The sequence below is a fragment of the Mastacembelus armatus genome, chromosome 9, assembly GCF_900324485.2.
Source record: "Mastacembelus armatus chromosome 9, fMasArm1.2, whole genome shotgun sequence".
NCBI lineage: Eukaryota > Metazoa > Chordata > Actinopteri > Synbranchiformes > Mastacembelidae > Mastacembelus > Mastacembelus armatus.
Genome location: NC_046641.1, coordinates 18,042,548 through 18,065,320, shown reverse-complemented (window position 1 = coordinate 18,065,320; position 22,773 = coordinate 18,042,548). Strand labels below are relative to the sequence as shown.

The following is a 22,773-nucleotide window of genomic DNA, read 5'->3' as shown; positions in this document are numbered from 1 at the left end:
GTGAATTATTTCAACATTTGGAAGTAAACCTGGTTATAGGCTTTTAAAACCTTGGAAATGCTGACACTATTTAAACCACAGAATTTTAAAACTGGTGTCCATGTTTGCATTTCTGTTGCATTAACTAATTCCACATTCAGTAAAATAGACCTTATTTTGAAAGTTTTCCATGCTCCTTTAAAACTTTTGTATGAGATCTTAAGCAAACGTTAGATTAGTAGATTTAAGAAAAACATGCTGATCACTTTCCCGTAACAAACCACCCAGGGCATGTCTTTTTGTTTCTAAGATAGTTCAAAGGCTTGTCCTAACGTCTGTGTCCAGTAGAATTAAATATAATTCTAGTTTCTCAAACCAGTAAACGTTCTCTGTTATAGGAATCTTTTGCTGAGCACTTGGGTTATCCAAACGGTATCATCAATGGGTAAGTTTTAAAGTTACACACCTCATTTCACAGTATTTTAACCTCTTGTCCTAAAAAGAATTGGAACTAAATGGAAATTTTTCAAATGCTGGTACCTGCATGACAAAATCAGACTGATACTGGATGAGGATTCTTTATATGTGCCCACAAATACTGTGAACATAACCCTATCTTAAAAGGTTTGCTATAAAGTAACTGTGTTTTACTATTTTAATAAACTATTTACATTTTATTCACCAGCAACCACTTACGAGTACCCATAGGAGGAGTAATAGTCGTGTCTGCTTATGACTACATTACAATCAGTATACCATTGAGTAGATGTTTATATACTGGCTGTACTGTATATGATAAAAGGGTTAAAGAAAAGTGCTAGAAATTTGTACTGACGGTCAGATCTTCAAAGCTCCTTTTATAGATAAACCAGACACAGCCTTTGTAATGCCTCATAAGAGAAATAATTTTAACATCACAAGTTAACGCCCTGGTTTATAGGAAACGAGCCTTAATCTCAACTCTGTTAAGGTGATTTTCTTCTATTAAACCGAGTCGATAGTAGATTGTACCAAGATGATATTTATTTACAGGTGTGTGCAGTGTTTCTGTCAGTATCTCTGAGAGTTTGTAGAAAGCACAATGAAACAATCCCGTAATTTATTATCTAATTTAGGCAGACATCTGAAGTTCACATCTGAAAAGCTGGCATATCAAGTAATTGAGCATGTCAACTGTTCATAGCAGCAATTCATCTCAAACCAGACAAGTAAAAATTCAGTTCAGTCAGGCATCATATTTAACCACTTTCTCAGAGATTTGGATATGAAGCAGTGGAGTTTCCCTGCAACTTTTACCATCAGTGCTGTGCAAAATACCAGCAATCAAATATGACAACAGGAACATCAAGCATGTGCAGTGTATTGAAACCGTAAGGTAACTTTAAAAACCCCAGCTCTCTTAAGTATCATGAATGTTGTGTGTCACTATGGGATCAGAGCCCTAACAGCAGCCCTGTTCCATCTACCTCACATTACTTGTAGGTGAGTGAGAGTAAGTGTGAAATCCAGTATCATTTGCATATCTGTTGTGTGGGTGCTCACAAATCCACTAACATGTACTCAGGCATCCACTCCATACAAGCACACAAGCTTGTGTGTCAAACCTTAAAGCGTGTGTTATATATTTGGATATTTGTTGTATGTTCATTTCTAAAATCAAGTTCCTAAAGAATTTATTAGTAATAAATAGTACAGATTTATTCAGTAATTAAAATTTGTGTATCTTTAACGCATTTACCTACATGATCAGTGTTTTCCTGACCTGACTCAGAGTTACAGGCTTCTGGTATGATGATAATAGCATTACATGTTACTGGCAACGTAAATGGTTGTTGTCAAGCTTACCTTAAAGTTTGCTGCTGGCTTGGACAGCCCACTCAGCAGCAGAGAAACTAAACTTGGTAGGCTTGAATCGGTGTTAGTAAATAACACTAAACATTGCCGCTATCATGGACAGCCTACTCAGCAACAGAGCTGAGCTTGCTTAGATATCATCGAAAAAAGGAATTCCTTATAATACCAGAACTCACATGAAAATCATCACATTGTTAAGGTTTCAGCAGAATTGGACTAATCCACTGACGGTTATCTGTGCCAAAAGGAAAAAAATTTAAAACCTATTAATTTTGTATGATGTTGTCTTGATTTTGTCTTGATTTTGTCTGACAGGGCCACCATTGTGGTAGTAAATAAATATATTTAACCATCTAAGTAAAAACACTGAGCCTTAGAACCAACACAACTACAGGCCACTGTGACTTTAATTAAGATTTTTAATCAAAACTATTGACGTTTTTAATGGTATGTTGTGGTGTTGTGCTTCATCACCTTCAACCAGCCCGGATCTGTATCGAGCGTCTGGGAAATTTGAGCTCTTAGACCGCATTCTGCCGAAGCTCCAGGCCACAAACCACAGAGTCCTGCTTTTCTGCCAAATGACGTCTCTCATGACAATCATGGAGGACTACTTCAGCTACCGCAACTTTCAGTATTTACGTCTTGATGGTGAGATCACACCTCTGCTAACATTTAAACTGTGATTGTTTTAAATGTAAATGTCAAAATGTGATAATGTTTTCTGACATTAAAATGCCCCAGCAGAGAAAGTACCACTCATTGTTCTGTCTCCACCTTGCCTGTTGTAAAACCAGGACATCTTGTAGTATATTTATCACATATCAGAGGGAGTCAGAGCAATTTTGCAGCTGTATTCAGATTCATTACAGTTCTTATATGATATGATGTCAAGAAATAATTCTTTTCCCAATTAGTCCCTGCATCATGACACATGGTCATTATCTGAGATCAGATCAGAAGTCAGATCTTGTAATCCCTTTATCCCTTTTTGTAACTGAGGTATTAAAAAAGATCAGTGTGTCATTGCAGATCTAAGATCTGACTCAAAATTGTCAGAGTAAAATAATAATCTGTCAGACTGAGGTGTTGGTGAATTCCCAGAATTCACTCAGCATCTTAAATAAAAGGAAATCCTGGCAGCAGAGGCCCAGAGTTCACCAAGGGCATGTTATCGATTGATTTTTGGGCTCTTTTTGAAAGAGAATAAAATGTGCTTTGTGACACTTAATTTATCTCACTCTCCGTTTTGCTTGACTACTGTGTGTGAGCAGCAGAAAGAAAAGTTTGCAGCACATGAGAAACATTTGAAGCAAGAAGACCTTCAAAGTTTGGCCAGTGGTCAAAAATAAAGTGCCATACTTGTGTGGTCTTCAATTTTAAGCCAGAGATTTGGACTGAACACTGTACATCCAGCCTCACGCCTCCATGCTGTAACTCACAGTTTAGTGTGTTATGTATTTTGTGGGCAGCAATTCAGGATTTTTAAAGAAGTCTTTAAACTGCTGAATCGAAGAGCACAAAACACATTTATTCTGCTTAGAGGTGAAATGTTTCAGTCAAATCATTCATGTGTTTTCTTTTACAACCAAAGAAAGAGTTTAATCATTTTGATAATTAGCTTTTATACCACTCAGACAGCACTGTCAGAAACCAGCTAAATGAAGAGACTAATTTCTGATACGCATCTGTGGATTGTGAACCATCTGAATTAACATAATTTAGTCACATATAAACTGGTTCTTTCATCACATTGTCAACCTGTTTAAATATAGCAACTACTTGCCCTTTCCAGACAGCCCTGAAACTGTTTAATTGGTTGGAGATGAGTCACAGTATACATGTGATATTTATGCTTTCCTGGACACAAAATACTTTGGATCAGAACAAGAAGAAGTTCAAGCCGACTTTTCGAAGTTCACTTGACAGACCGAGCGTTTCAAAATGATTGTGTTTGATGTTTCAGGAACCACCAAGTCTGAAGACCGAGCAGCACTGCTGAAGAAATTTAATGAGGAAGGATCTCAGTACTTCATCTTCCTGCTCAGCACCAGAGCCGGTGGCCTTGGTCTCAACCTGCAGGCAGCTGACACGGTTGTCATCTTTGACAGTGACTGGAACCCCCACCAGGTCAGTTCCTCAGAAGATTGTCTGATTATAATCTCTATGGGCAGTGGCTGCGCTTAGTGTGAACACACAGCTACAGATAGTGTGCAGTGTTCGGTTCATCGTGCTGACAGATCTTGGTAGATGCCACTAATGAAGAACAAAACCCTAGATATGTAGATTCAAAAGGATTATTTGTGTCAGGGTTTCATGTTTCTCCTTATTTAATAAAGGACCACACTGAGCCCTGTTCTGCTGGAGGTTTTTTCTTCTGTTAAAAGGAGTTTTTCCTCTCCACTGTCGCCAAGTGATTGCTCAAAAGGAATTTGTTGGGTTTTTTTGTTTTTGTAAATTGCCTTGCAATGATTTGTATTGTGATGATTTGGCGCTATACAAATGAATTGAATTGAATTGAATTGCATGTTAAATGTTTGATTTCATATAGTCTATATTTTACTGCATTCAAGTTGAGAAGCAGAAAAAACAGGTCAAAATAGCGAGGAGGAGTGAAATTAGTGCCACAACTGTCCACTCAGCACCACAACACAGAGCAGACTTTTATTTTTCCTGTGATTTTGCATTTCTGCTTCCTGGAGCGTTTTCCTGCTTGTTTTTTTTTTTTTTTTTTTTCTTTCAACTACTCTCTTTCTGGCACAAAAATCACTCTACTCAAGCATTGCTGGAAAAGTTGACGTAAAGCTCTATTTTTGTACCATTTGGTTAAGAAAAAGCACAACACACTGTTTTTCCTGATTTTTAAATTGCTTCGGTTCTATGTGACTTGGCTGAAACTTCCAGTGATAAGTGGGATGGCTACATTTCATGTAATGTTTCCGTTTGCAGAAATAACCTGGTCTAAGGGCTTTTCCCCCTAGCATCTCTGACTCTCTTTTTTAATCAATAATCTTTTTGTTATGCTGAGAACATCAAGCTAATTGTCTTTGTCTTGTGGGATGAAGCGTGCCTGTACTTCTAAAAACATCATGTCTTCTGTAAGTTCAGCTGCAGCAAACAACAGCATATTTTAATGAGCAGCACTTTATATAAACCAGATCAACAGTGCCTGTGCTCACTGACATCTTTACTCTTAAATTGAAAAACTGCTGTTATGTGAAATTTTTTGACAGTAATTTGTGACAGGATTACCATTTGCAATATACAGTTATGAAATCGCTAACTGCTGGAATTCAGATGAAAACAGCAGCTCAAGGCATCTGACATTGCAAATTGTCAATCATCTCATCATACGCCGCTGTGTGGTCCTTGAATATCTGTTTTCAGCTTTGTTGCCCTTTATCAGTGCTCATTAGGCACCAACGTACTGGTCCGTCATGCTGTCAAGTCAATTTTTAAATTATTTTTCTCTCCATCTTTCCTTTTTCCAGCAACAAAACACAACAGACTAACCTCACCAAGACACTAAATGCAAAGAAAGTAAAGCTGCACCTTTTAGTGCTCATGGCAACTTCTTATCAGAGATATTCTCCATTTTCACTGGACCATTTTCAAAGTACCATAAATGTGGTTCATTTGTTTGTTTTATGGTGAAGGGCTTTGGATTAGTAGCAGGTTTTTCCCAGGTTGATGCAGCTACAGAAAAATATATATTGTGTTATGTGTTGACAGAGAGTATATATTTACACTGCACTTGATGAGTTGATGACTGACATTTGATATTTCTCTTTCATTTGCTGATTCCAGGACCTTCAGGCCCAGGACCGCGCTCACCGCATCGGTCAGCAGAATGAGGTGCGTGTGCTTCGTCTCTGCACTGTCAACAGTGTGGAGGAGAAGATCTTGGCAGCTGCCAAATACAAACTCAACGTGGATCAGAAGGTTATCCAGGCAGGCATGTTTGACCAGAAGTCTTCAAGCCACGAGCGTCGTGCCTTCCTCCAGGCCATTTTAGAGCACGAGGAGCAGAATGAGGTACAGTCTGAGTGTGTTGAGTGGTGTTTTTCTTTATATGTTTTGTTATTTATCTGGGTAGTCAGAGCTATGATGAAGTATTTGTGTCAGATCAGACATTTTACTATAATAAATACCAGAAGTCCTAACTATGTTTTTCCCCCTCCCAGTTAAATTATTTATCCTTGTTTTGATTAAATTGCTACAGACCCAGTATAATATAGGAATTAACCACCACTCATTATATGGTTTAATTGGCATTTGATCACATCTGTACACTGTACTTGGCTGATTAATTTTGGACTGAGCATAATTTGTTGCTGAAACTGTTTATTATAACTATATTGTGAATGTTTTGATTGTTTTTCTCCACTGTAATTTTAGGAGGAAGATGAAGTTCCTGACGACGAAACCCTTAACCAGATGATAGCTCGCATTGAAGATGAGTTTGAGCTTTTCATGGTAAGAAAAATGACATATTTGTGAGATGTAATCAACAAAGTAAAACTCTTGAATTGAAGAGTCTTAAAATGTTGACATGCTCCCTGCTCTTTCTTTTACATTCACTCCTAAATATTTGTGGCTTGTCCATCATCTCAGGACCATAATTCTGGTTAAAGGTCATTATTTGTTCAAGCACTTTCCAGCACTGTCCCCTGCCAGATGGCAGATGGAATGACTGGACTCTTAGTCAGTGTGTCATTCACAGTACACCACTTGGCAGTTTTACACTTTACAGCTCTGTGTTTGAAATGTCTAGTGCAGGTGTTCTGTCTCTTGGCTCAACTATGAGTCTGGTGGACGTTTAAAATCAAATTTGTATTAATTCCATGTATATAACATGACACAACACAACCTGAGGCTCCTGGAGGTGTTCTACTTTTTCATCTATCTCTTAATGGCCAGTTCCCTGACTGGTTGCAGGATGTCAGCTGTTCAAAAGTGTGTATTTAACTGATCAGTGCCATCATGAAGATCTGGGATGCCATAGAATGTGGTTAGAACCAAGATGGCTTTTAAAAAAGAGCTTTGCTTGAGGGTGTAGTATTAGTAATACTGAACCTAAGGCTGGGTTTACATTTACTCTAGGTGTTAAGTGGATGCAGCTCAAAAGCATTTCTACTGCAAACCCTTTTTCACTACAGCCCCAGTTGTCTGTGACAGGCAATGAACACCATGGAAATTATGGTGTCTCCTGTTCACTAAGGAGACACATAGACGTAGTCATCTGAGTTGCAACTCTAGTTATATTAACTTTAGCCCAACGCTGCCCTACATAACAAATGCATGAATGTAAACAGTAACTGTAAAGATATAATTAGAGCAAAATATGGCCCAATCATGTACTATGCAGCCGTCTAGGACTGCTGCTACATTATTAATTTCAAGGAAAGGAGCCAAGAATAGTGTCACCATCAGCTACTTGGCCTAATGATGGTGGTGATTATCCTCCTTTTCTCCTTTGTAGCGCATGGACATGGACCGGCGCCGGGAAGACGCCAGGAACCCGAAACGTAAGCCTCGTCTAATGGAGGAGGACGAGCTGCCGTCTTGGATCATCAAAGACGATGCTGAGGTGGAGCGACTCACATATGAAGAGGAGGAGGAGAAGATGTTCGGCCGAGGATCGCGCTGTCGTCGCGACGTGGACTACAGTGACACTCTGACTGAGAAACAGTGGCTGCGGGTAAAGTCTGAGTGTCTCATATCAACCTGTGACATATAACATTATTAGACATAAAAGAGCAAGTGATAAATGTAAAACTGTGAACAAGTAGTGTTTAAAATAATGGAAGAGCAAGCATGAGCAGAAGCCACAGTGGCTGCAAAAGTACATTTTTCTTTTACTCACTCAACTGTCAGTCCCTTAATCGTTTTAAATGTAACAGAATTAACAGCATTAATTCATGTTTACCACAGACTGATTTGAGTAGCATGAACTCATTTTGGGTAATTTGCACTTGTTGAAACATCATACTCATTCAGTCATTCACTCGTTATTTCAGTCCAATTTGCATTCATATCGTTTAAGTGTTTCACTGGTTTATTTATTCCTTTCAGTCCAATGTAAAGACCAAAATCAACATTGTTAGTCTATCTCAGTATTCTCTAACTTCCCCACCGTGTCTGTGGCTCTCTGTCTCTTAATGCCCACCAACAATTTGTCCTCTTTTGAACTCTGATATGTCACCCATAATGTTGTGTGCATTGCAATATTTTAAGTAAAACTGTGCTATTACTCTGCTAATTAAACCTTCACACTCTGCTCTTACTGGTGGAATGTGCAATCAATGAAGATTGGCCACCAGGCTGGTCAAATTTATCCATGAAACCTCCAACACTAAATTGGCCAGTGGTTTCAGTTTCATTGTTCAACCCCTGTAGTTACACACACTCCTAGAAACCAAGACCGTGGTGATGGGGGCTGAAGTGTTAGGACTCCACTTACAAGAAGAAAATGTGTAGAGACTTCAAGGCTGCCCGTTTTTGATAAGAAAACATGACACATACATACAAGGACATTTGCTGATAGGGAGTCATGACATCTGCGTAACATGACATGACATGACATGTATACGCCTTACTGACCAGCAATCAAACGGAGGTTTTAATAATTTCACATCATATATGGACATGGATTGTAGGTTTAACCCCAGCTCTGCTCTGTCTCTTTTCAACTGCAGGCCATTGAAGATGGCAACCTGGAAGAGATGGAGGAGGAGATCCGGCTGAAAAAGCGGAAACGCAAGAGACGTCAGGACAAAGACTTGTCAAGCAGAGACGACGGGGGCACCAAGGCCAAGAAGAGACGTGGACGTCCACCAGCTGAGAAACTGTCCCCCAACCCACCCAAGCTCACCAAGCAGATGAACACCATCATTGATACTGTGATCAACTACAGAGATGGGTGAGGAGATTTTGTCTTATGTGGTGAGACTGAATAGCCATTTTTATTTCACTGCATTATTCATTCTGACGTTGGTGTTTATGATAACTATTTTCTATTTGCATAAGGCTTTTCTTCTTTTTAAGTCAGCTGCAAATGATATATCTCAATTTATAGTCTACACATTAATCATGTTACTTTTGTCATGACGAGCAGTATAATGTCTTTAGGGTATATGAGGAAATTTGAAGATTTAATGGTAAATTCTCTTTTGCAAATTAGTAGTAGTAGTTTCTCTCAGCTGGCAAATAAACATTTATTTGTATGGTGTTTGATTAATAGGTGTTTGGCAGGTAAGTCCTTCTACAGATTTTCAAAATGTGAAATCATTGCAGTTGTGCAGGGTTTTACAAGTGAGCAGTTACTGCAGTAACATTGATGTGTGCTCTTGCCTAAAATCCAAATTCATATATATCGGGCAAAAGATATGTGTGTGCTCTCTTCATTCTGTCTCTCTTCTGGTGCATCTCTACATTTCTTTAGATAAATGTACTTTTGAGTGCAAAAAAGTACCTCTGTTTGTGAGTGTTGCAAATAGGCACAGTAGAAAATTCTCCCTGGCTACTGTGGTAAAAATGAGCAGACATGAAGTCATGTCTTGGGAACAGTACAGTGTGATTCAGTCCAACAGTCCTGAAAGTGTGTGTGTGTGTGTGTGTGTGTGTGTGTGTGTGTGTGTGTGTGTGTGTGTGTGTGTGTGTGTGTGTGTGTGTGTGTGGTCTGATCTGTTGTCTGCAATTTTTTTTTTTTTTTTTTTTGGTGGGGGTGTGTGTGTCTCTGCATTTGTAATATGCAGCCGTGCATGGAAGAACATGTGCATTTGTGTTCCCATTACTCAAAAATGCACTGGCTGAATACTGTGCCGGAGCGTTTCCAGGAAACTGCTACCTGCCTTTCCAGAAGTCAAATTCTTTCCTCTCCCAGTTGATGGTTGTACTTCCCAGAGCATCTCAATCATTGCTCTGGCACTCTTCTCACTTAACTAGACTGGGACACAGTATGGAATTTCCGCTCAAGGACTTTGCACTGCTCCGGTGCAGTGCTGTTCTACAAAAAGCAAACTGCACCTACCAACTGCATGAATGTGACTGCAGCTTCTATTCAATTTAGATCTTCCTGATATACACTCTCCTTAAACCAGATTCGGTTGTAAAGGTGCAGCGATTTCTAATACATCTGATAGTTTGCTGTGATGTCAAATACAATATGTTACTCAGAGATCGTTTTAAACAGTTCCGTTACTGTCTTACTATCACAAACCATTAGAAGAATTCAACTTCCCATGTTTGATGCCTTCAGGATGACATGTCATTCCAGTGTCTTTCACTGAAATTTTAATCAGGTCTGTTCCCAGAGGTCCCCACAACCGTACCACTGTGCTGAGAGGCAATGTATAAAACCTTATTTTGAACATCCATCCACCTTTGTGGTTTCAGCACAGTTTTTACTGGGGTCTAAGCTTCACAGCTTGTTTAGAACTCAGAGGCACTGCAGTGGTGTGATGGTATAACATCTGAGTTTCCTCTGCTGGAAGTTTCACCCTTTAGGTGGTAGGTCTCTTTTTGTGGCTCATTTTTTGGTTCTATGTTTTGTTCTAATTAACGCAATACTCAAGAATGATGCACAGTAGGACTTCACACTTCAAAGAAAATGTATGCAATATGGAATAGATGGTTTGATTAGACTTTGAAGCATATTTGTTCATTAAATTGCACAAAGTGATAAAGAGGAAACACTAATTGACCTGAAAGTACAGTTTAACTTCTCCAGGTCACTTCAAACTAACACTTCTGACAGCAGGTGTGTAGCGTACAAAGGCAAACACATCAAATCTTTGCCAATTAGTGAGCAAATTAGCTTAATTAGGATGAAACAGAGATTCCTTGTGAACATGACAGGCAACCCATATGGAGCAGATGATGTGACTGTATGTTGTTTTCATACATTTGCACATTACTTCTTTACAAGCACTATAAACATATATGCTGTTCTGTCTTAGAGGTACTGGTGGGACATTAGGCCATCCTCCTGCCCCCTGATCCCTTTATTTTACTGGATAATTGCTCTCCACAACTGAAACATGTTTTTTTTTCTTTGTTTTACAGCAAATTACTCTGACCACTTGATACTTGTTGAGTCAGTCAGAAGCTGAAAGGGCATAGCTGGAAAACATGCAGGGCAGTGGCTCTCGAGGACCAGAGTTGGCTACTCCTGCTCTATGGCTTCGCCAGCTGGTCCTGGATTTGAATTGCTGTCCTGTGCAACCAAACACCTGCTTTTTTTCAGGCCTCTAGTTTGCTTACTAAGCAACAAGTGGATCCCAAAATGATCTTTGTCCTGACAGATTAGTGTAAATTTACCAAAGGGGTACTGGGGTTAATGCTAACATAGTCACAACCATGAGACATTGGCCGAATGTAACAAATCATTTGAGGCAGATGAATCAATTTGGTGTTGTCAGAGAAAATCTTTGAGAGATTGTTTGGATTTTGTTTGCAGATGAGCAATCAAAAGCGTCAATTCCCATTTTTCCTGACTAGTATGTCTCACTTAATGGCACTTAACTTATCTCAGTTGCAAGTGAACAAATGATTTCAGGATTAAGTTACTATAGGCTCATGTTTGCAACAGTGTATTGCTTATTGTGTGACAAAGACCTGGAAAAACAGCTGAATCTTAGCATGGATTTTATTAGACAGTTTTAGTTTGTAAATATAATTGTTGGTGATAAGATGTAAAATGACTTCTGCTTTTCTGCTTTGACTTGGAGTAGCCTCCAACTCACAGCTGAGTTTGTGAAAAAGAAATACCTTTTTTTTATGCTGTGTACCTAAGTTTGTTCTTGCTCTGGGCTTTTTTATTTTCTTCAGCATCCTACTTATATGAGCACATGCTGAAGTGATGACAGCTATTTACAGTTATGACACTTTGTAGGAGAGTCCAGTTTATTGTGTAGGTGTTGTTCTTACCTCCTGTTATTTGTTGTTGGAAATATTTTTCATGTGTTGTAGATTCAAATTGAGGCCATATCCATAGTTTTACATGTAGAAGCCAAGAATTAAAATAGTTTAATGATTAATATTTACTCCAGAGTCCAAAAGATTTTCTAAAAAATTAAGAGGGAGTTTTAGTTTGTAGGCTGCTATTCGACTGAGTGGAGTCCAAATGTAATAAAGATGTGGGATTACTTGTGTTCATTTGCAGGTCAGGAAGACAACTGAGCGAGGTCTTCGTCCAGCTCCCATCCAGGAAGGAGCTCCCTGAATATTACGAACTGATCAGGAAACCTGTAGACTTCAAAAAGATCAAGGTATGATGAATATGTTGAATAGGAGCAGAAAAACATGTCTGTCCAGCGACACTATGAATGCTATTTTGTATAACAGTTCAAACATGATCTTATGCAGGACATTTGAATTTTTCATTTTTAACCCTCTGTGGTCTGAGGGGGTTTTTGGGGCCTGGACAAATTTTGACATGTCCTGACATTTGTGCTTTTTTCAGTGTTTTTTAAACATATTAATGTCTAAAGTCTAATAACACTGTAATCAGCACAAAATTGGCTACAATAATATGTGAGCTTCAAGTTTATACATTATTGTGTTTTTGAGAAAAAAGTGTTTATGCATGGCTAGTGAAAAACTACAATTTTTTACTCACTGAAATAAGACCATAAAACACAAACAGAACATTGGTTCACAAGACTTTGGAGACCAGCATGTTGTAGGCTAAAGTGTTTACTTCAGAGTGCTGTGAATGTCATCTTGTTCACACATTCACAGTAAACAATACACTGATTTAAATTTTCTAAGACACTTTTTGTTCAGAAAGGCCATATGCAAGAGGGTGTGTCTGAGGATGAATAGTCATGTGATTTACCTGAGAACACAAAAGACGCACTGAACGTCCAGACAAAGCCGCGCATAATGAGCCTTTCAGTCAATGTAGATGGGACGGATTAGTGCAGCACAATACAACACAATGAGGAGCAAACGATCCTCATTTGAGTTAAAATCAGTGTTTTTACTCTGAGGACAAGCTAAACTATTTGTCTCTGTGTGGAATGTAAGGAGCGCCGCTTCACGTGCGTAACGCGCCATCATCCAAACGCGTCTAAAAAGTGAGTGAATTCTATGATGAAGTTTGATATTTTGTGTCATTTCTCGGGGGCGTGCACATATTTACCTGGTTCACCTGAGATTATTTACATGTGAACAGTGGACAGTGTACAAGGCGGGACCGCATTACCTGTAATGAGGTGAGACAGGAAAAAACGGACTTCTCCTTACGTTCATACGGATTAAATAAAAAGTGCTGATTTGTTTTTGACTTGAATTGTTTCACTCAAAAGAAAACATTTCAAGCTTTCTAGCCGTATAATTCTTATTTTTATGAGCCAAGTATTCGCTGAGATTCTGGTTGTTTTATTTACGCGTCTGTGAAGAGAAATGACAGAGACAGAAAAGTCCGAGAGCGCACCCTGTCGGCTTTCTTTATTTAAAAAAAGCACAATGTTTTGTTGTTATTATGATGGTATACCACTAAAACTAGACCCTTTACAGATTTGAATGATATACTTCTTTTATCTGTACGATCAGAATTGACGGAGTAATTTCAGTTTGTTTCGGCCTTATCAGAAAAAGATGCGTCAAAACGCGCCGGCGCGTGCGTCGACCCCAGAGGGTTAAACTTAATTTTTGTTACCCTGTGGTGGTACAGTGGAGGGAGGGGTTAGCACGTTCCCCCTGTGTCTGTGTCGGTTCTCTGCTCCCACAGTCCAAAGATGCAGGTTAGGTTGGTTTTGGTTTTCTAAATTACCTGTAGGTGTGAATGTGATTGTCTGTCTCAGCCCTGTGATAGACTGCTGAACTGTCCAGGGTGGACCCACTGCATGCTGGGTTTGCCCCCCCCCCCCCATAGCAGGAATAAGTGGTAGATAATGCATAGATGGAGTTTATTTACCTCATCTGTCAACAAACGTTTACAGAGATGTAGTCAGTTATTATTTGAGGACGTCTGTTTTATCAGATCTTTAGTTCACGGAAAAAGGTTGATGCTTTGTCACAGTTCTGAATAATAAAATTAACACAAGGTGACAGAGCAGGAAAGCATAAATACCACCTTAATCGAAGACTTGCACAGAGAGATATATGTGAGTCACATGTTGCTCTGTGCTGGTGTTTTCTGTCAACAGGAACGTGTGAGAAATCATAAATACAGGAGTGTGGGGGACCTGGAGAAGGATGTGATGCTGCTCTGTCACAACGCCCAGACCTTTAACTTGGAGGGATCTCAGGTCAGAAACACCACCCTGCAACTTCACTTCTTTGTGTCTGCTCATGTGGTGTTTCACAGATATTTAATGTGGAGTCAGAAGTTTGTGAGTCAGTTTATGTTTTTAGAAAACTCTTTGGTGGTGGATTATAATTTAGTTCAGTTATATGCATATACCCTTAGGTTCTCAGAGTAACATGATTAGATTGATAGTCTCATTAGATCGACCACCTTGCTGCTGAGGTTAAGAAAAATGAAAAGTGGCTGAAATTTAGTGAGCACACCTTTCCCAGTGGTGTTAGCCTGTAATGAAATAAACCAACCCAAAGGAACAGACAAATAAAGAGTTCGTGCTTTTCAGCAGTGCATTAGTTTCAAGAGAAGGTCTCTATTTCTACTTCCAATATGCATCCGTTTCTAACCATTTGGCTATTTTTTCACCTCTGGGTTTTTTGTCTTTTCCATTGTTATATCTATTCTCTTGCTGCCTCCTATTCTTACTCACTGCATCTGAATCTGTTGTCCAGCATGTTTGCACTAACACATGCATCAGTCTTATATCAATCGCTCCTCTTTCGTTCCTGCAGATATACGAGGACTCCATTGTTCTTCAGTCTGTGTTCAAGAGCGCCAGACAGAAAATTGCCAAGGATGAAGACAGCGACGATGACAGCGATGAGGATGATGACGACGAGGATGAGTCAGAGGCCGAGGGTAAGATGCACCGTCATGACATGCATACAAACACAGTCACACACAAACATACATCCTGTTGTTCAGGTGAATAGTTAATATGTTCAGTTTGATATTTTTTAAAATCATGTCTTGTTTCAACATTAACATAAAGGCTGCAACTAATTAGTAAGCAGAATTCTTGGTGTTTCTGGTTGAAAAATAATTGAAATAATCAATTTATAAATATGATTTACCCCAAGGCCACAAAAAATGAAGGAATATTCCCGTTTGAGAAGCTGGAAATTTTTGCCTCTTTGCCTAAAAAATGTTATGTCAGTTAACTAACTGAATAATCATTTGATCATTTATTAGTTATTGGTCACTGTGGAAATAATGAAACAGGGACCAACAACAAATTTTTGCCCTTTAGATGGTGAATGCAGCCAAACACTGAGCGTAAATTTAAGAATCTGTCAGTTTTTTTGACTAACCAGGTACATAAGAATTAAATTAGCTTTCCCCTTCTCCTTCATTCAGCCAAGTCAGTGCGGGTTAAGATCAAGCTGAGCAAAGAGGGCCGCAGCCATGACAAAGGAAAGAAGAGGCAAAGCCGAGGGAAAGCTAAGCCGGTGGTCAGCGATGATGATAGCGACGAGGATCAGGAAGATATGGTACGTCATTCTTTACATGTTAGTGTCATTAGCTCATATTTCAGCAGAAATCACCCATGGATACTTTGCACAGGAAAAAGCAAATTTTTCAAAGTTCAAGCTCAGCTGTGTCTCTTTCATGTGAATTCATAATTTTGAACGGGCTAATGTCAAAAACTCATTTTAGGAAATCTCACAGCCTTTCGTCATTGTTTTTCTATGGGCTGCGGAGACAATAGCACTGAGCGCTGTTTGATCAGTGTTTATGTATGTCCTGTTGTTGGAGCATTACATTTGGGTACCTGGTCGTAGCCTAAGTGCTAATGGTTAACCACTGCCAGTAACCCAGTCTCCTGATTCATTGTTACTAGCTTACATTTTGAATCAACTCTGATCATAGATACTGACAAACTATCAAATATCTGCACATCCTTTGTTTAACAATGTGACAACATGAAATCATATACAGTGGGTACGGAAAGTATTCAGACCCCTTTAAATTTTTCACTCTTTGTGTCATTGCAGCCATTTGCCAAAATCAAAAAAGTTCATTTTATTTCTCATTAATGTACACTCAGCACCCCATCTTGACAGAAAGAAACAGAAATGTAGAAATTTCTGCAAATTTATTAAAAAAGAAAAACTGAAATATCACATGGTCATAAGTATTCAGACCCTGTGCTCAGTATTGAGTAGAAGCACCCTTTTGAGCTAGTACAGCCATGAGACTTCTTGGGAATGATGCAACAAGTGTTTCACACCTGGATTTGGGGATCCTCTGCCATTCTTCCTTGCAGATCCTCTCCAGTTCTGTCAGGTTGGATGGTGAACGTTGGTGGACAGCCATTTTCAGGTCTCTCCAGAGATGCTCAATTGGTTTTAGATCAGGGCTCTGGCTGGGCCAGTCAAGAACGGTCACAGAGTTGTTCTGAAGCCACTCCTTTGTTATTTTAGCTGTGTGCTTAGGGTCATTGTCCTGTTGAAAGGTGAACCTTCGGCCCAGTCTGAGGTCCTGAGCACTCTGGAAGAGGTTTTCTTCCAGGATATCTCTGTACTTGGCCGCATTCATCTTTCCTTCAATTGCAACCAGTCGTCCTGTCCCTGCAGCTGAAAAACACCCCCACAACATGATGCTCCCACCACCATGTTTCACTGTAGGGATTGTATTGGGCAGGTGATGAGCAGTGCCTGGTTTTCTCCACACATACCGCTTAGAATTAACACCAAAAAGTTCAATCTTGGTCTCATCAGACCAGAGAATCTTATTTCTCATAGTCTGGGAGTCCTTCATGTGTTTTTTGGCAAACTCTATGCAGTCTTTCATGTGTCTTGCACTGAGGAGAGGCTTCCGTCGGGCCACTCTGCCATAAAGCCCCGACTGGTGGAGGGCTGCAGTGATAGTTGACTTTGTGGAACTTTCTCCCATCTCCCTACTGCATCTCTGGAGCTCAGCCACAGTGATCTTTGGGTTCTTCTTTACCTCTCTCACCAAGGCTCTTCTCCCACGACTGCTCATTTTGGCTGGACGGCCAGGTCTAGGAAGAGTTCTGGTCGTCCCAAACTTTTTCCATTTGGGGATTATGGAGGCCACTGTGCTCTTAGGAACCTTGAGTGCTGCAGAAATTCTTTTGTAACCTTGGCCAGATCTGTGCCTTGCCACAATTCTGTCTCTGAGCTCCTTGGGCAGTTCCTTCGACCTCATGATTCTCATTTGCTCTGACATGCACTGTGAGCTGTAAGGTCTTATATAGACAGGTTTGTGCCTTTCCTAATCAAGTCCAATCAGTTTAATTAAACACAGCTGGACTCCAATGAAGGAGCAGAACCATCTCAAGGAGGATCAGAAGAAATGGACAGCATCTGAGTTAAATATGAGTGTCACTGCAAAGGGTCTGAATACTTATGACCATGTGATATTTCAGTTTTTCTTTTTTAATAAATTTGCAAAAATTGCTACATTTCTGTTTCTTTCTGTCAAGATGGGGTGCTGAGTGTACATTAATGAGAAATAAAATGAACTTTTTTGATTTTGGCAAATGGCTGCAATGACACAAAGAGTGAAAAACTTAAAGGGGTCTGAATACTTTCCGTACCCACTGTAGTTGTTGAGACTTTATGAAAAGAACGCCATAAAAACTAGTGATTTTGTTCAGTCTACCTGCTCTGAAGCAGTGGTGTTGGGCAGTGTATAATGCCTGGTCTCATTTGCATATTGTTGAATATTTATGAATTTGCATTGAAGGAAAAAGGCCAGATGTGTTTTCAGGCCCTTTCAAGTAATTAAATTATTTTTGTGAAAAAAACACATTTTTCATATCAAATCAATTTTTTTATGATTTGAAATGTCTGGAAGGGATTATTTGTGGAATTAATGGGTGTTTGTGGAAGAAAGAAACACAGGAGCAAATAAGAAAGTTTAGTTTTGAAATGTGAAATGAGATACAGATATTTTCTGCCATAACCCAGTCCTTTCACAGAGACAGGAACCCTGCAACCCTAATCTGTCTGTCTTTGAATATTGCTCAAGTCACTCGAACTGAGGGCTTCAACTAACAGTACTTTTTTAAATTAAGAAGTCGACTGTTTAGTCTACAAAATTTCAGAAAAATTGTTGAAAAGTTGTATCATTTCCATGTTAATTCACCCAGTAAAGAGTGAATGAATAGCTTCAAATTCAGGCTGTCTGTCAGCTTGAGGAGTAAAGAGGCGACTGTGCACCAAGTTTCCTTTGCTTCTCTCTGACACTGCAGCCATGGCAAAGAAAGTAAGACTGATGGGAAGTGGGATAATTCAGCAGTGGTTTTATATCGCCACAGAGGGGAATGTGGGGAAATATATAAGATGCAACAAAGTTAATTCAATTCAGCATCTTCTGCTGTTGTGGTTATTTAGGACAAATTTGTCAGCGAAGCATATTCATATATGTAAACTGAAGTAAAATCTGCTGCCAGCTCATGGAGTGGTTTAATCAAACATGAAAACCTCCATCCTGTAAATCAGAGGGAAGAGGAGCTTTATAAGGGGGGCATTAAAGCCACAACCAGCACCACTAATGAAGCCATTTTCATGTCATTAGCACCAAGTGGTTTCATGCGATGGACTCATGCTTCCTTCCACCCCCTGCTCCTGCTTTCCCTGCTGGTCGTGTACGTCAAACCTTAGTTGCTCTGCAGTGTTTATTTATCTGAGAGGTTTGGATATAGTTTTTTATTGTCGACTGTTGCTGTGACAAATTTATGGAAGTACAATACAAAATCAGTGCACTCCTGTGCTATAGAAGTCTCTTGATCCCTTTGCATTTGTAACTTAGAATCTCAGAGCTTAGATATCATTGAACACAGCTAAGTCTGTAGCCACCCACCCTCATTTATCCTCTGTGAGCTTCTGGTCCAGCTCAACTCTAGTGTGCAGCCAAAGGATGAGGCACTGTTGCTGTGGAGCCTCAGTGATGCTGATCTGTTGTGGGTTTGAAGTTAATTTTAACAGATCATTGAACAGTCAAATGACTCTGGAAGTGAATGTAGTGATTGGTTTCCTCAGCTGTCTGTCTCTTTCTCTGTTTCTCTCACTACTGAACTGCAGATTGAAAACTGAACTCATTTTCCTCACTTTCCTCCTTCAGCTCCTCATCAGCCTCTCCTGAGATTCTTCTTCTTTCAGGGTGCTGATGTTTTCAGCTTGTGATGAAGGGCACTGCCTCTTGCTAATGCTCTCTACAGACAGTAAACCTTCACGCTGTGCTCTTCGTCTCTGCTCTCTCTGACTGAAAGTCTCCCTCTTAATCTTCTGTCTGTTTCTGCAGGATCATTCAGACAAGAGCAAGAGCGATGACGAGTGAGGAAAGAAGCACAAGGATATTGTTTATCGCACAGCGAAGAGGACAATATCTTTCATTCATGTTGGTCTGGTACACATTCTGTATTTTTTTATTTTACTTTGTTGTTTATGTCTATTGTGCACATTAACGTCCCTTCTCCCACCAGCTTTGAAATGTATTTCTAATAATCGCTAAGCTACAGCAATACCAATCTGCTTATATTCCTGTTTTTAAGACAATTTTGTAGTATATTTTTAACCCTGTGCTTTAAAGATTTTAGTTCGGTTTAAAAAAAAAAAAGTGTGGGGGGGGGGAATTGGTCATGTCATATGCAATCTTGCTTTTTTTGTACTTGCTTGCACTTTTAGATGAAATAATAGTATCCAAATTTTATAAATGTGTGATGAAGTAGAAACAGTTGAGAGCCAGTGGTAATATAAAAAGGCAATCAGTTAAGCTTTGAATTTTCTGATGTATTGTTTTACCTGGTGCAGTGCCAAACATTCAAACATATGGAAACCCCACCCCCAGCCAGCGATTGTCCAATCATAGCTCAGCAGCTGAGACCAGGTACAGCAGGACTGTCAAGCTTTGGATTTCTCCACATGTTGAGCCGAGCACACGAGGCAGCATTAAGAGATGCAACCAACATTTTAAAGAATGTGAAGGGTGGAGCTGCAGCAGCAGTAAAGTTGGTAGTAACTGAAATAATGTATCAACAGAAAAATGTTTGTCACTCGTTTGTCATTTTCTTCTTCTTTTTTAACAAAATTAGTGAATCTGTGCCAGTGTCCTGCCTTTGAGTCAGACGATTTCCTGCTTCATGTTTATTATTGTACACTAAATACTTTTAGTTATTCGGACTTTTGATCAAACAAAACTCAGACATCGCATTCAAATGTGAAGAAGTGTGAAGAGAATAACATTTGGTGTCCTGGCACCAACTGAGCATTACTCCCAAAAGCAGCATATCATTACCTACTTTAGGTTGTAAGTAACAGCTTGCATTTAAAAAGCTCCAGTCATGACCAACACACTCACTGTGTAGTATTTCCCCACTGTGTCAGAGTCGCTGCTGGATGCATTGAGTTCTCACTAATGTTAGCAGCTCTGTCCTTTTTTTTTTACTGGCTCTGGCAAAGCTCACACTGCAGCCAGTGTTTGCTAAACTCACTGGTCAGTCCTCACTGTCAGCACCTTTTCCTAAAAGTAAAAAACCCTGTCTGAAAATATGTAAATCAAACAAGGCTTCAATTTGCACAGAAAATGATTTTTTTTGTCTAAACTAATCAATAAATTGACTGACTGCTGCAGCTCTGCTTGTCCACTCATGAAGCTTATGTAAGACAGTCAGGGAAGTAGGCGCAGCTGGTTAAAATCGACCAGCACCAGTTGTCACGTAAACCAGCAAAATCACTGGTTGACGTTTAGAAACATGCAACCTGCTGTTGTCTACCTCTGTCTCGCTGAAAATGCTGAGAACTGATGTTTGACAGACGTTGCTTTGCAGGCAGTAACAAGACAACACCATTGTCAGTGTGTGCTTTTACAGTCAGCGCAGCAAAGAGCTGGTTGACTCATTCTTACGTGCCCAGTGCTTTTTAAAACCGCTGTTTTTAAGCTAAATATAACCCCACTCCATCGTGGCAGCACATAATTTAGTCCATGTATGTTTTCTAAAGCAGTCATGTTGTAAGTCGGAGCAGAAGCACTGAACTTTGCTGTACTCGCTCAGAAAGGACCGCTTTTCTTATCGTGTCTGAGAAACTGGCCTTCAGAGCAGTTACACCTGGCCATGTGGAATTCAACCAGCATCTATCGTAGCAGTAAATGTAGCTGTTGAAAGCACAGACCAGCCCTGTTCCATCAAACAGGTTGTGAAAAGCAAGTCCTAGCTGGATTTCTGCAGATGGTGGATAAATATTACAAAGAAAAACAGTATTAGGGGTTAAAACATGTTTTTTAAATACCAGATATTTTAAACAATGTATTGATTTATACAATTGGATCGAGGTGTCTCTGTTCTTTGTGTATTCGTTCTGTTCTGAATCCTCATTTTATCGGTTTATATGTTGTTTGTAGCATGAACTCTTTTAGCAATATCCTGTGTACATGCAGATCTATCGTTTTTCTTTGTGTGATTATGTGCTTGCCGACTCTCCTTCAGTGTGACTTAATCTTTGCTTTCTTTGCACAGTGTCTTTGTGGTTGTATCTCATAGCCCAGGGCAAATAAAATCTCACCAACTGTCAGCACAAAATACGTTTTCTTGTTTACTTATTTTGGTTGCTGTTATTGTTGAGAAAGAATTTCTACCATATTTGTTATTTTAGCATGTTAAACCCCTGACTTCCTTTTAGATAATACTCTTACAAAGAGGGAGCCAGGAATCAGGGGAGATGGGTCTCTGACAGACGCCAACTCTTAGTGTACAAAACCACAGATACTTAAAACCTACTTTCAGTGCAGGCCCTTGTAAGCATCCCTGTGGTATGGTATTTGTATTTTTACTTATGGCCTGAATACTTCCTCCATCACTGCAAAACTACTGCATGTTTAGAAGCCCGGTGTCTGCAAGTAGTGAAAAGCTCTTTATGTCCTGACGGACTGAAGGTGCTGAGACAGCCTAAATACACACAAGACCTGGGGCAAGTTCTCCACAACAGGCGCAGGAGTTTCACGCTGTAAGGGATTTACATTCGCCCGTCTGCACCACTGCAGTGACCCTTCTTCTGTCGGGTTCATACTGTATTTCGTTGCAGTGCAACTCTGGAGGGCAGGACAGAAGTCAGGCCATCATACTGTACAGCTGACCGGGCCCTCACACTCCGCAGCACATCAAAACATCTTTCCTTTTTGTATTCCTTCCATTTTAAACAGAGCCTCACTAAGCCAATTCCCCCTGAAGAATGAGCATCTATCGCCCCCCTTTTATCTGCCTCTTTGAAGTGCCGAGCTGTTAGGACAGACCTGAGCCCAGGAAGAGAGGGGCAAAGTGGATGTTAATCCTTGTCTGAGTGCCAGAGATGTCAGCTGGAAAAAGTCAGGTGCCAGTGCTGTTGAGTGATTTCTGCTATTCCTCTGTAGCTTTTGTCCAGGGCTCCACCATCATCACATTCTCTGATAAGCAGATGCAGGTCCCTCCAACCCAAACTGATTCAGGGAATTTTCCTTCCTAATGACTCATGAATGGTGATCTGAAAGGGCCAGGTGGCTCTCTGTTTTTTGAGAGTCCAGTTATTATTGTGTTGTAACCCGTCTGCATTCAAGGCGAGAAACAGGCCCTATCGATGCTAACGCTTGCACAACTTAAAAGGAAGAGTGCGAACGGGCTTTGTCTTCGTTCAGATTCCGGGGTTCACTATCAGTTTAACGCATGATCGAGGAAAAGGCTCATTTTTCTTTGCAGAGCTTTGTCACGGAGGCTGGGAGGTTATATCACAGACACAGGACATATACACTAACATGTGGAGGGATGCAACAAATTATTTTCACCACTGATTAAACGTTTTGATGTTTTATTATCAATAAAATATCACAAAATTTTTAAAAATGTCTTTGTC

At 39.8% G+C, this 22,773-nt stretch overlaps 1 protein-coding gene across 1 annotated transcript in view; it reads left to right on the top strand.

The window, feature by feature from the left end:
- smarca2 (SWI/SNF related BAF chromatin remodeling complex subunit ATPase 2) overlaps nt 1–21,470 on the top strand; it is a 43,472-nt gene extending 22,002 nt beyond the window's left edge. Inside the window, exons 22-33 of the mRNA XM_026320721.1 lie at nt 378–424; nt 2,318–2,484; nt 3,800–3,963; nt 5,641–5,868; nt 6,232–6,309; nt 7,316–7,534; nt 8,532–8,755; nt 11,999–12,104; nt 13,989–14,090; nt 14,656–14,782; nt 15,281–15,414; nt 19,196–21,470. Of these exons, the coding sequence (XP_026176506.1) occupies nt 378–424; nt 2,318–2,484; nt 3,800–3,963; nt 5,641–5,868; nt 6,232–6,309; nt 7,316–7,534; nt 8,532–8,755; nt 11,999–12,104; nt 13,989–14,090; nt 14,656–14,782; nt 15,281–15,414; nt 19,196–19,231 (1,632 nt within the window). The 3' untranslated portion in view covers nt 19,232–21,470. The remainder of the gene's footprint in view (nt 1–377; nt 425–2,317; nt 2,485–3,799; nt 3,964–5,640; nt 5,869–6,231; nt 6,310–7,315; nt 7,535–8,531; nt 8,756–11,998; nt 12,105–13,988; nt 14,091–14,655; nt 14,783–15,280; nt 15,415–19,195) is intronic.
- Nucleotides 21,471–22,773: the final 1,303 nt, after the last annotated feature.